Source organism: Indicator indicator, chromosome 5 (assembly GCF_027791375.1).
Source record: "Indicator indicator isolate 239-I01 chromosome 5, UM_Iind_1.1, whole genome shotgun sequence".
Lineage (NCBI taxonomy): Eukaryota > Metazoa > Chordata > Aves > Piciformes > Indicatoridae > Indicator > Indicator indicator.
This window is the reverse complement of record NC_072014.1, coordinates 17686025-17699725: the sequence shown is the minus strand read 5'-3', so window position 1 is coordinate 17699725 and position 13701 is coordinate 17686025. Positions and strand designations below refer to the sequence as shown.

The 13701-nt window shown below is 38.1% G+C and overlaps 1 protein-coding gene across 3 annotated transcripts in view; it reads right to left on the bottom strand.

Annotated features, from left to right (window-relative positions):
• The window catches only part of ZNF385B (zinc finger protein 385B), a 132166-nt gene that overhangs the window by 104480 nt on the left and 13985 nt on the right, over positions 1 to 13701 (bottom strand). For 2 of the 3 annotated variants that reach the window (XM_054381115.1, XM_054381116.1), the window contains exon 3: positions 4421 to 4454. The exons of the other annotated variant lie outside the window; for it this stretch is intronic. In XM_054381115.1, coding sequence (XP_054237090.1) covers positions 4421 to 4454 — 34 coding nt within the window. The remainder of the gene's footprint in view (positions 1 to 4420; positions 4455 to 13701) is intronic. 3 annotated transcript variants of the gene reach the window in all.

Sequence of the window (13701 nt, the reverse complement as noted above, 5' to 3'; positions counted from 1 at the left end):
TAGGGGCCATAAAGATGACTGAGCTGAAAAAACTCCACCAGACCACAACTCAGATTCAATGCCACAAGCACAAGACATGGACACTCAAATCCCCCCTACATCACACACACTAAAATATCACAGAATCAAAGAACATTAGGGGTTGGAAAGGACCTTGAAAGATCATCTAGTCCAACTCCCCAGCCACAGTGGAATTACCTAGAGCAGATCACGCAGGAAACTTTTTATACCTTTATGCCTTTGCTTCATAAAAACTTCCTTGCAGTTTCCTCCTATGCAAAGGAAGACCTGCACGCACACAAAATGCTCACAACATCTCAAAGTAAATCTAAGGGCATTTGGTATGACAATGATAAGGAGGACGCCATGTCATAAACACAACAGATTATCATTTTATGCACATCTGTTTAGCTTACATGTCAACAACCGGAAAGAACTAGCAACTACCAACTTCTCAGTTGGTAAATAAAATTGTAGTTTTATTTATGGTTACAACAGAAAATTGCAAAAAAAGATCTGGTTAATTTTGAGGTTACCCTAGAGAAACATCATTATTTGAGTTTGCCAAAGACCCAAACTTTTAACTTTCCAAGTAATTCCAGATGTACCTCCAGAGTGCTTAATGTTATACAAAGTTTGTCATATTTTTTAAAGGCTGTAATTAAGCTGTCTCAATATTTTATGAAAGACATTCATGTATTGCATATCTCTCAGTGACTTCAACTAGTATGTCTTTTCTGCTCCTGGTAGATTCTGTAGCCCTGTAACAGGAAATAAACTGAAATAAGAATTTATACAATTTATGCTCTCATGAAAGCAACTCCAGATTAATTGCAATTCACTGAAATCATCTATCACTGCTTAGATGACTAGTATAGCACTTCTCCATGCACCTTAGTTTTGTACTCTGAAATTACCATTAGTTATTTTTTTAGTTCTAGATGTATGTATACTACATATGAGCATATGCATTTCTATAAAGGACTGCAAATTGAAATATTACTGATTTACCTCTTTAGAAAAAAGACTAATAATCAAACCATTCTGGAAAATCCAATCATGCTTGGGCAACCATTTTAACAATTTCTTTATCCTTGAAGTCCCAGTTATGAAGAAGTATGGGCATGTGGAACTGATTTAAGGCCTAAAACTGCATGTAGAACTTGATTTTTTTTTATTTTTCAGTTCTATAATTGTGTATTCTGTTAATTTGAATATGTCCTTGGGATATGTTCTTGCATTCAGGTATTTCCTTGTGTTACATTCACATACTTTAAGTGGTTTCACTTTCAGACATTGCTTAGGACTTACTTCCCTTTTCTGTTTTTCTCATTACTGGAATGGTAAAAAGCATTTTAGGAGTTTCCTGTGATATAGTCTTTACCACCTCCTATAAAAATAGCAGTGTTTATCTCTGCCCTTTATATATAATCTTAATCATTAAACATTTGAAAGAACTGTTTTCTTCTACTTGCTCAGACCTTATTTTCTTTTGGTGTAGGAGATTTATTACCTGTAAAATATTTTATTGCACTATTTACTGCCTTCAGTTTCCCATTCTGGGAAAGCAGGCAGGCACCCCTAAAGACAACAATGTTAATGACTCCAGCTGATGTTCCTACTTTTCCAGCAGATGGGAATGTGAGCCCTGTTCCTGCAAGCAGCATGTTTCCTGAAGCACTGCGGCAGATCACTCCAAATGCTCACTACCAAAGGAAGTCATTTATATTTTCCATAAGTAGGACTACTTAATATAAAACCAGGTAAGTCATGTGAAAACAAAAAAAACCCTAAAGCTTATTCTGTCCAAGGAAGTACTTTAAGATAAAGAGAGTTCCATAATGGTAAAATAAAAATCACAATCAGTTTATTTCTGTAAAACCTTTCATTTAAGGATCTCCAAGTAATTTAAAGCTATTAAGTCAGATTTTTTCCAGGTGTATCCAGTTCTGGGCTCACCGATTCAAGAGAGACAGGGATCTACTGGAGAATCCAACAAAAACCTACAAGGATGATTGAGGGACTTGAACATCTCTCCTACGAAGAAAGACTGAGAGAACAAGGGGTATTTAATCTGGAGAAGAGAAGGCTGAGAGGGGACAGAATGTCACAGAATCACAAAATTGTCAGGTTTGGAAGGGACCTCAAGGATCATCTAGTTCCAAACACCCTGCCATGGGGTTCCACTACATCATTCCACTAGATCAGATTGCCCAGAGCCACATCCAACCTGGCCTTAAAAACTTCCAGAGACGGGACTTCCACCACCTCCCTGGGCAACCTGTTCCAGTGTCTCACCACCCTTATGGTGAATAACTTCTTCCTAACATCTAATATAATCTACCCTCCTCTAGCTTGCATCCATTCCCCTTAGACCTATCACTACCCTAAAAAGTCGCTCACCAGCTTTCTTGTAGGTCCCCTTCAGATACTGGAAGGCCACAATGAGGTCTCCTCAGAGCCTTCTCTTCTTCAAACTGAACCCCAACTCTCCCAAGCCTGTCCTTATAGTAGAGGAGCTCCAGCCACCTGATCATCCTTGTGGCCTTGCTCTGGACACTGCCCAGCACATCCATAACTGTCTTGTAATAGGGGCTCCAGAAGTGGATGCAGTACTCCAGGTGGGGTCTCACCAGAGTGGAGTAGAGGGGGACAATCACCTCCCTTGACCTGTTGGCCATGCTTCTCTTGATGCAGCCCAGGATCTGGTTGGCTTTCTGGGCTGCAAGTGCACATTGACAGCTCATGTTGAGCTTATCGTCCACCAGCACCTCCAAGTCCCTCTCCTCAGGGCTGCTCTCCAGCCAGTCACTGCCCAGCCTGGATTTGTGCTTGGGATTGCCTCGACCCAGACGCAGGACCTTGCACTTGGTCTTGTTGAACCTCATGAAGTTAGCTTGTGCCCACCTCTCCAGCCTGTCAAGGTCCCTCTGGATGCCATCCCTTCCCTCCAGCGTGTCTGCTGCACCACACAGCTTGGTGTTGTCAGCAAACTTGCTGAGGGTGCACTCAATGCCATTGTCCATGTCACTGACAAAGATGTTGAACAAGACTGGTGCCAGTACTGATCCTTGAGGGACTCCACTTAGACATGGACCCATTGACAGCCACATGTCTATAAACATTTGAGGGGTAGGTGTCAAGATGAAGATGATGGTCTCTTTTTGGTGGTGTCCAGCAACAAGACACACAAGAAGCTGGTGTAACACAGGAAGTTCTACCTCAACATGAGAGAAACTTCTTTACTGTGAGGGTGACAGAGCACTGGAAGAGGTTGCCCAGGAAGATGGGGAGTCCCCTTCTCTGCAGATTTCCAAAACCCACTTGAAAGCATTCCTGTGTGGCCTGCCCCAGGTGATCCTGCTTTTTCAGGGAGGTTGGACTAGATGACCTCTGGAGATCCCTTCCAACCCTAACATTCTATGATTCTATGTCTTTTCTTTGTTCATGCAGCACTGAAAAATGAATGTGCAAGCTTTTGCTCACAAATTTGACATGCATAAAGCCATTTTTTTACAATTTACATTTTTACAATTAATGTTTCGGAAATAGTTTAGTTGCACATGTCAGAAAACATTTTAACAAAGCTACATTTCCTTTACCCAGCATTGTCCCATTCAATTATCAAAGTAACCTCTGAAAATAGAATTAATGCAACAGATACTCATGACTAAGAAATTAAATTTCCCCCTTCAGCATGGAGAAATACCTGCCAAACTTGAAATATCCTGCTACTATGTAGAAATTACTGTGCCATACCTGATGTCCCATGTAGCCCTGTCAGCGGTCATTCCAAATTCCTTGACAGTCTCTCAGAGATATTTCCATTCTATTTATCAGTGATATATTGGCCAAATATTTAACACTATCCCAACATCTCCGGATCAAAAAATAGAATCATAGAATCAAGAAGGTTGGAAGAGACCTCAAAGATCATCGAATCCAACCTGTCACCCTAAACCTCATGACTATCTAAACCATGGCACCAAGTGCCACGTCCAATCCTCTCTTGAACACCTCCAGGGATGGTGACTCCACCACCTCCCTGGGCAGCACATTCCAATGGCCAACCACTCTCTCTGTGAAGAACTTTCTCCTCACCTCCAGCCTAAACCTCCCCTGGCACAGCTTGAGACTATGTCCTCTTGTTCTGATGCTGGTTGCCTGGGAGAAGAGACCAACTCCCTCCTGGCTACAACCTCCCTTCAGGTAGTTGTAGACAGCAATGAGGTCTCCCCTGAGCCTCCTCTTCTCCAGGCTAACAGTATTTAACAGTATTTCACAGATGAAAAGAATGAACAAACAGTGTACAAGGACACTGATTATGGTGAGCAGCTTACAAACACAAGTTAAAACCCTCCAATTCTACTGAAATATAACAGAAGTTTAAGACTCAACAAGCGTAACGCTCATTTAACACTGAGGACCTGGAATTGGGTTGCTGAAAACCTGGGCTTGTGCCTGGTCTCTGACCTCTTCCTATCTCATTCTTTGTAGCCTGTTCCTGTGTACTCATTTGTTGAAGGTGGTTTATTAATTCATTCTTCCTTTTCAAAAGCAGATGCCCTCATGACTGAGTTTCACTTGCTAAGCATATAAAGAAACTACTAGCAGTTTGCATATGAAAAAACTACCAAATTTTTATAGTTGGATCATTAACATATCAGCTACACTGTGTTTAGTCCATTCAAGGAAAAACAAACGAAAACCCCAAAACCCAACCCTGCCAAGCCAAAGACTGTCCTACAGGAACACATGAATTTATTATGCAGCAAAATAGATTAAATTTTCAGGAAGCCCTTCTGCTAATTCTTGTTAATACATTAGCTATTTTTCTACTATAACATAATAAAGTGCTACCAGAACAAACATTCACTTTCTTGAGTAACATGAGGAAAATCATTTGACTTTAGCAGAGAGGGTTTTTTTTTTCCTAGATAACTCTCTTCTTCCAATTTATTCTACTATCGTCATCCATTATATTTTGAAGTAGATTCTAAAATTTGGGGCATAAGTCTTTCCCATAATTCTGTACAAATCTAACATAATAAAACTGTGGATCTTCAGACATATGCAACACAAATAACCATTCAGTTAACTAATATAAAAGACAACAAGCTCTCAGCAACACACCCCTCATTTATAAAGATGATCAGGACTAGTCCTATGCCACGACAAGGCTGATGATTTGTTTTACATGTGACAACAAAAAATCATAGTGCAATCTAAACCCATGTTTAAAGGTCGGGTTCTTTTGTTTTTGTTTTTGCTATAAGTCTATACTGAACAATTAGATGACTTTTTCATCTTGAAATCAAGGCATGCAGTACCTACATCTCTAAGACTCCCCTGTTGGACATTCATTGGCAGGTAGCTATTTCCCATTATAATTCATTATATCAATTTTTTTTTTTCTAAAGGCATTTTATTAAGCTCTTCAATTCTTATTAAAATTTTCATACCCTATGGTGAGGCTGACAACAGTGCAGATTTGACAACCACAAGCAGAGTAATCTAGCAAGAAATTACTATGCAAATGTGTTTGGGAGAAGATAACATTAATAAATATTTGCTGATGGGCCTTTTGCTCCAGTAAATGGCACATTTGTAGTAAAAACTTAACCGTAGTTGCATCCAAAGATCAGAAGCCTCAGATGTACATGTGGCTGATGGAAGACAAAAGAGGAAAAATATAAGTCACAGGAAAGCACATCACATTTTTACTGTTGAGAAAAATTCAGTTATGAACTCTGACACTGAAAGAGAAGGGGAGAAAATACTACCACCGTCTGACTACATAAGATCTCAATTTAGACTACAAGAGTGTAAGAAGATGTTTCAGAAAAACCAGTACCCTCTCTAAAGTAACTTCTTAAATAGAGGAAGGATTTAGACAGCAGGAAAAAAACTCATCAATTCAAGAGTGACCAACCTTCAAAGACATCAGTGATGTACAGAAGAGCAGAACTCTACTTCTGTTTTAGTTTTCCACTTTAGCTACTGCTACAAAACAACTTCCTTTTTAATTCAAACTACACTGTTTTTTTTTTCAGTTGCCACATATTTTTTCCTTTACTCATGGACAGCATTCTCAAAATCCTGAATACAGGTACACATATGGATTAGAAGTCATCCTGACAGGAAAGTGAAAAGAGCTTAGATAAAAGCCAAGCTTGCGAGAAATTGTAGAAATAAATTCCAAGCAACACTTATAGAGCATTTTCACTTATAGAGCATTTTCACTCCCTCCTCTGCGGAATAAAGTTTATTGGGGGCGGGGGGGAAGCCATATTCTGGCAGCACAGTCTTTGGAGTCAGAAATCCTGAATACTGGCTTGCAAGGTATGAGACAGTCACAGGTTTAAAGGTAAGCCTGTTAACAGTGACATCTTGCCAAGCAGTTTGTACTACTAAAGTAAGCATTTTACCTTAGGTAAAATAGGAAGGAATTAGTCACCTAAATAAATTTGAATGCTTACACAGTGCTTCCACACTTACCACAAACTACAGAAAGGCATTTTTGTGCATTGATGGATGTAGGTGCTGAGGACACGTTCCAAAGGAGATAAAGACATCCCTAGGATAGCAGTCTGAATATAACACTGTATGACATTGTCTCTAGTCAATTCTAATGAAGTGGGAAAAAGACAATGACTAATGAGAATGCCTGTCAAGTACTAGTACCACTGTACCAAAAAAAAAAGATAAATGACAACATTATTTACATGGTTAGATTACAGACATTCTTAGTTCCAAAACTTCAGGTAGAACTGTGAGAAAACATCTGCCAAGTAGATCATATATACAGTGCCTTTACCAGTTGGCTAGGAAATAGGGAGAAGATTCTATATTCCCTGTTTTCTGCCTCTTCACTGAACGTATGCTTTAGGTAACAGTCTTTGAAACCAATGCCAAGAAAATTAGGTGAGATGATAAACATATAAAGGAAATCAGACTAAAATTATACCACCCTGATTCCCACATTGTTACTAAGCTTCACAGAAAGTAAAAAACCAAACATAAAAAACAAACCCCACAAAACAAATAAACCAAAATGAAAAAAGAACAAAACCAAACAAATAGCCAAAAACAAACATTCAAAACAACAACAAAGAATGAATTAAAAATAACTTCGAGTGTTAAAGATCACTACGAATCCTGGGTGGTATCAAGAAGTGGACATAGAATTGCTGCACAGCTGCCTGTCACTATTTTACATACAGTTTTATAAACAGAGGCCAGACTCTACAGAAGAGGAAAAAAAGCAGAGCATATCATAAGCAAGGGATACAACTTGGAAATTGTGTCCTTCCACAAGTTCTCAGCAAGAAAATCTTGATCTTGACAGCTAAAAAATTAACTGGGGAAGAGGAAAAGGCAGTAAAAGTCCTGAAAAATCTTGATATGTATTGGTATTTGTGCTAATAAAGACAGCTTTATGAACTCAGTTCTGGGTGAAACAGTACTTGTTACCAGTAAGAATATGTTGTGCAGATTGTAAAAACCAGGACCCGACGGCCGACTAGCTTGGAGGCAAAGTTGTCATCCTGAGTCACTGGAGAATCACTGAGACCATCGATGCGAACCATGATAATGAAAGAAAAAAGGTAATACATGCTCTTTTCAGATGTTACATCTGTGCTTGTAATTGCACACAATGCAAACAGTGCTGGACTTTAAATCAAGCTTCCTTGCTATTTCAAAAGAGGAATGTACCTAATAATAGGAGTACTTTAATAACAGGGAAGAAAAGGCACCTCATAATTAGAAAATTCAAATTGGCAAGACGTGGTTCTTAACTGCAGAGGTAAGGAGTTATTTAAACAATTCAAGAGTTTAACAAATAAATTCATCACATTCTGGAGTCCTTAAATTGAACTGGGATGTGTCTCTAAATAATCTTTTCTGGTTCAATTGCAGATTTATTGGACTTAATAGCAAGCCCTAGCACATTAGAAAAGGCAATTTCTTCTGCTGAAGGAATTAATGTTTGAGATTATTTTGTCTGGTGGTGTACAGGAGATAAAGCTTGCTGATTCCTTTGGTCCTCACAGTCTATGAGCCTAAGCAGATGCACTGATTCCAATTTTGTTTATACCAGAAGAGTCAGGCTAGACCATACATGGCTTACAAATTTGTTGACTTTCAAATCTGTTGACTTTCAAATTTCTTGATAACAAGTTCACTTTGATTAGCGTAACAAGAAGATTTTTCTCATTATTTTCAGTTAATTGGTAGATGTCCCTTCAGACTTCATTCTGGCAGCTGACTGCTCCACACCACAATAGCATGGTCATGTTCTATTAACATTCAAGAACAAAATCAAAAGGGGAGTTAAAAAAAAAAAAAGACTTTCTACAAGACCATGGTTCCTTAAAGAGTCCTCCACTGTGTGTCTGCACTGGTACTGCTTGTAACACCTATGTAACATCTGAAACCTTGAGTTTGCAATACAATTCCTACTGACCCTAGAACTCTATTAAAGGCAGGCAATAAACAACATGTCTGTGCAATAGATGTCCTGGAAAATAATACAGTGAGTAAAGAGATTTCAATTTCAGGATAAGTGTATTTACAGTAGCACATCAGTTCTATTGCAGATTACCACCACTTGACAACCTACTACAAACTGCTATTTTGATATGCTGTAGTATGTATCATTTCTAGCTGCAAACATTGGACTACACAAGACAATGAAAAAATGTGAAGCACGTCACATTGATTCAAATAATACTCTCTTCCTATAAAAAATATAAAGCAACACAAATACTTAAAAAATTAAAATGTTTGTGCATTTCTTCAGACTTTTTCTCATTAATCATGCACTTCCTCAAAACAAGTATTTGCCAGGAGGATTCCTAGATGTAAAGAATGTTTTATAAAACCCAAAACACCACAGAATTCACAGTCTCATTTGCCTCTTCAGCTGCGATCAACTTCACTTCCAGTTTCCAAGTACAATAAATGGGAGCAAACCCCTGGAATGCTTCAGCATTGCCCTGCATTCTGGGGCACAGTACCGCAGCACTGCACACCTCTCAGTAGCTTCACTTTCTGCAGGCAGGGAGACAAGAGAACTGATCAAACTATAGCATCCAGAACATCAAAAGCAGTACAAAACCAAAACAAAAATAAATAATCAAAATCCTGCACACATCATCTCAAGTAGCATTTGTTTGGACCTGTCCTCAAAAACATACTACTTTTCATCTTTATTTAATGTAACTGCTTTTAAGGTGGAATTTTCAATGGCCAGAAGTTATATTTTCTTCTGCTCCAGTTCCAACTCCTGTTCACAAACAGTACGGACCAACTAGTGAACACTTACACAAATGTTTAACCTTAGGTGCATGATTAATCATCACTTAAGTCAGATAAAGTGCATGTAGTTGGCCTTGAGAAGTCTGGAACATTCTGACTTCAGCCACATTGTTTCATTTTACACATCAGGATGACCGCAATGCCTTCTGCTCTTTCAGTTTTAATTTGCTTCTTGAGTTAATTGGTACATCACACTAAATTTCTAATCCAATTCTCTCCCCTTTCCTGCCAAGCCCACTAACACCTTTCAAACTAGTGAGCATACGTATGGAAGAGTGGGAGGGGAAGCTACAAGTTTAGGTTGCAGAGCACTTCCAAAGCATGGAAATCCCTGGAACCTTTTTATGCATTCCTGCAATAATTCATTCTGTTTGTCCCATTTCTCAGAAGATTCCAATAAACTTGGGATGGATCAATGAATAAATATCATGTTGTGAACAACATGACAGTTTTGGATAAAAGCTTGTCAAACTGAAAAATGTTTAAGGATCTGTTTATAAATTAAAAACTAAAAGTATATAGCTATACTTAGCAAATCACATGTGAAATTATGCTGCTAGTTCAAGGATTTTTTTTCCATAATTACTTAATGGTTTGGATACACATTTCAAACTAATCCAAAAGTTATGCTTTTCTCATTTTTATCACTTCTTCGCCAGCGAGTATCCTGATACACTTATGAAGCAATAGGCTGTTTCTGCCTCTTAACTGAATAATATTAGTGACCAATATGAAACAATTCAAGTACTAAAGCTGATTATTTGCAACAAAAATCTTTCAAAATCTAGGAATTCATAAAATATTTAAAATAAATAGCCTTGTCACTCAGATATTCATGGGTACTTCCTTACAAAGCATAACTAGATTACAGACTTCATTAGCTGCTGGTAAATTATTACTATATTGATCTGGATTTTAAGCTTCATTAATTGTCCAGTTGAGAAACATCACCTCCAGAAGGATACCAATGGCACAGGTACCATGCAATAATAGTTAAGTTACAGAGTAGAAGTCTAATATACAATTAGAAGAACAGTGTCAACTCATTTTTTTTTCCCAATAAAGATCATACAAAATAATTTGTAAAATAAAGTAATTTGTGTTGTTTGTTTTGAGGAAGGAGCAAAACAGAAGAAAAAAAGAGGAGATATTTTTGCATCAAAAGAGAAATACATGTTAGAGAGGAGAAAATATTAAAATGAGCAAGCATTTCACACTATTTTCACTTGTTTCTGCCAGATTTTTCCTCATTTCTGTCAATACTTATGAACAAAAATCCAGAACTACACCACTTTATGAGGATTCTTTAAAATCATGTCTACAAAAAATGAGGATGTTTACATAATGATTCAAATGAACCTCTGGTGTTTCAGCTTTGTTTTTTATCTCATAGTCTGGGCCCTGATCACCAGCCAAAGTGACTGAAAAGCTTGAATGTTACTTTCAGAAGTAACCTGGGTACAGAGGTGCCAAGTGCTATTCATGTTTTCTTAAAAAGAGGTCACTGCAGCGATTACTCAATAGAGAGGATGGATTTTTACTATTCAGAATCTTTACTGGAGACATACCAGGCTTCAACAGTACCATGAACAAAGCTGGCAACAATACATTAATTGCAGTTCCTAAAAATAACCTTCCATTCTTTCCAACTAGTCTGCTTTCTCTTGATGAAGTGATTTCTGTGACTCTTTATCCAGATGTGCCACTCTAAAGCCTAAAGAACTTCCTCACCTCTTTATTCACTCCATGTTCCATTTAAGCATGTTTTGCTGATTAAAAAAAAACCCTCCTTTTCTGTTCATATTTAAATGGAGTTCAGTCCCAGAACTATGGTTTCCTTCTACCTGTACTGATAAAAAGCTTTTCAAGATGTCGCCACTGGAAACACCCTAGGGTGAATGAGAAGAGACTGCACATATGTGAAAATTTCTAGTCCAGTTTGGGCAGAAAGACAGAAAATTCTAGGGATTTTCTTCACAGATTTCTTCCCTTCTCTTCCTCTCTCTGCTCCATCTACTATGAAGTAACCTAAAGAAAGAAAATGGAGGCCACTGGGTGGAAGTCACAAACTTTCAGGCAGTATGTTCTGACATTTAATTATGTCATTCCTGTATACTTGAAGAGAGCAAAAAGAAAAGCAGCATGCTAGAGACCTGCTCTCTCTTTTTGCCCAGTACAAGTATAAGCATTACCCAAGTGAATACCTAACAAAACAAACAAACAAACGAACAAACCAACCAACCAACACACACACACGAAAAATCCACCAGAAACAAAGAAAAAACCAAAACACACGTCACAAACCCCTCAAAAGTCTCTAGACCTGGAAACATCCTTTAATGACCTGAACACACATGATCTGAACACATATCTCCTAGATCATTCAGAAGCAACCACATACACTAACAAGTGGTATTACTACACACAGCATACCACAAATTCTTGCCCAGTTAAAAGTTGGACACTTTCACAAGCTGCCTACCAAGAAGTTTTCACAGTCATATTCTTTCCTTCAGGTATCTCCTGTGACACACTATATGCATTTGAAAATCTCAGTCCCTAAAGAAGCTGTACTTCTCTATTCAGAGAGTATTAAAAAGATTTTCTCATCTCCTGAGATCTACACTGCTTAATCACAGACCACAAAAAAGGGCCAGGCCTTATTCAGGGTAAGTCTTAGACCTACTCAAGGCTAAGGAATTTAGCTTTTCACCAGCCCTAATTGCTAGAGTCAATACAAAAAAGCACTTGTACAGACCAAAAAGTACCCTGGTTTCTCCACTTCCAAAAAACAAAAAACCAAAACCAAACCAAAAACAAAACCAACACAAGAAACCCAGTTAGCTTCAAGGACAAGTTACAAGCTTGTTACAAGTTATTCATGATTTCTGATACTGGGGAATATTAGTGTGTTTCAAACCACTACAACTGCTCAGAATACAACAAAACAGAAAGCATATGAGAGAACACAATTTCTTGGCTGAACATTCCATGTGAGACCTTCAGAACATCTCTGATTCTTTAGCCTATAAGGAGGAAAAAACACATTAAGTCCAGCTTCAGCAGTAGGGCTTCAACAAGGCTGCCACAGTGGACTGTAATTCTCAGCTTTCTCAGATCCTCAGAAATCATCAGTGACCTGAAGATTTCCATGAAGAGGTTTGACTCCCACAGTCAAGTGATAACATGGAACGGTTTACAACTCCATACCCTTTCCCCACTATTTTTTTCCTTTTAGCTTATGCTATCCTCTTCTTCAGAATATCCTTGTAACTAACCTTGCAGTAGTGAAGCTGCTATTGCCCAAATCCTCTCAAACTGCATAACGCCACCATACATTAATACTGATGTTGTCTAAAGGAAAAGAAATTAAAATTATGATGACATGCAATGACTGGCAATCTGATGTAAAAATTACTCTTGAAAAAGTTGAACTCCCTACCAGGAAAAGAAGTAGTTTTGTCCAGTGTAACAAGCACACCAGATCTTGCTTCGCACTTCACTGACGTGAAACAGTAGGGGGGGGGGGGTGAAATATGCAACCTGCAACCATAAAAACAGTTGGAAGAGGATGCAAGATCTTTGAAGCTGAAAGCTCCTTACAAACAACAACTTCTTGGAACAAAGAACTAGCCAGCTTGAAATGTGTCAAGCTTGTATTCATAGCCATAAAAATCACACATAAAAAGAATCTCAAAAAGAATAAAAGGAGAAGGAAAGGCATTCTAGCTCAAGCATTTAAAGAAGTAAACAAGTTTTACATGTCAGTGTAGTGACATGTCACACATTGTTTTCCAAATGTTTGTAATAATTTCTACCTGGTAGCTTTTAAACACACTTTGAAGAATAGCAAGCAAATTTATTCGAAAGTCCTAAAATGACCCAAGGGAAAAAAAAAAAAAAAAAGTAAGCTGCCTAAAATTCAAGCTATCACTCTGCATCTCTTGTGACTACAGGACAATCAAAACAATGAGCCTTTGAGGAAGGAGCTTTGTTGAAGCTGCACCTTCTAAGCATCTTGGACAAAAAGCAGTAGTCTTCATATCATCTCATCTTCCTCCTCCATGATGAGGGAATAACTTAAAAAAAAAAAAAGGGTACACTATCTTAAGTTTACTTCTTAAGTAAGCTTCTGGAACTTATGTTCTCCAGCTTCTTCTTTCTCAAGAAGAAATATCTGTAACTGTGTCATGAAATAACTTCACTTGTAAAAGTTACAAGTTGTATTCCCTTGCGCTCACATGTCACTAGAATCGTACCACCTGACTCTGCCAAACCCGCATGCAGGTTCCCATTTGTGGGGTGTTACAGTCCATTGGACACGAACTATAACCTTTTGGAGTTTATAAGGACTAAAGCAAATTGTGTTTTACTACCAGC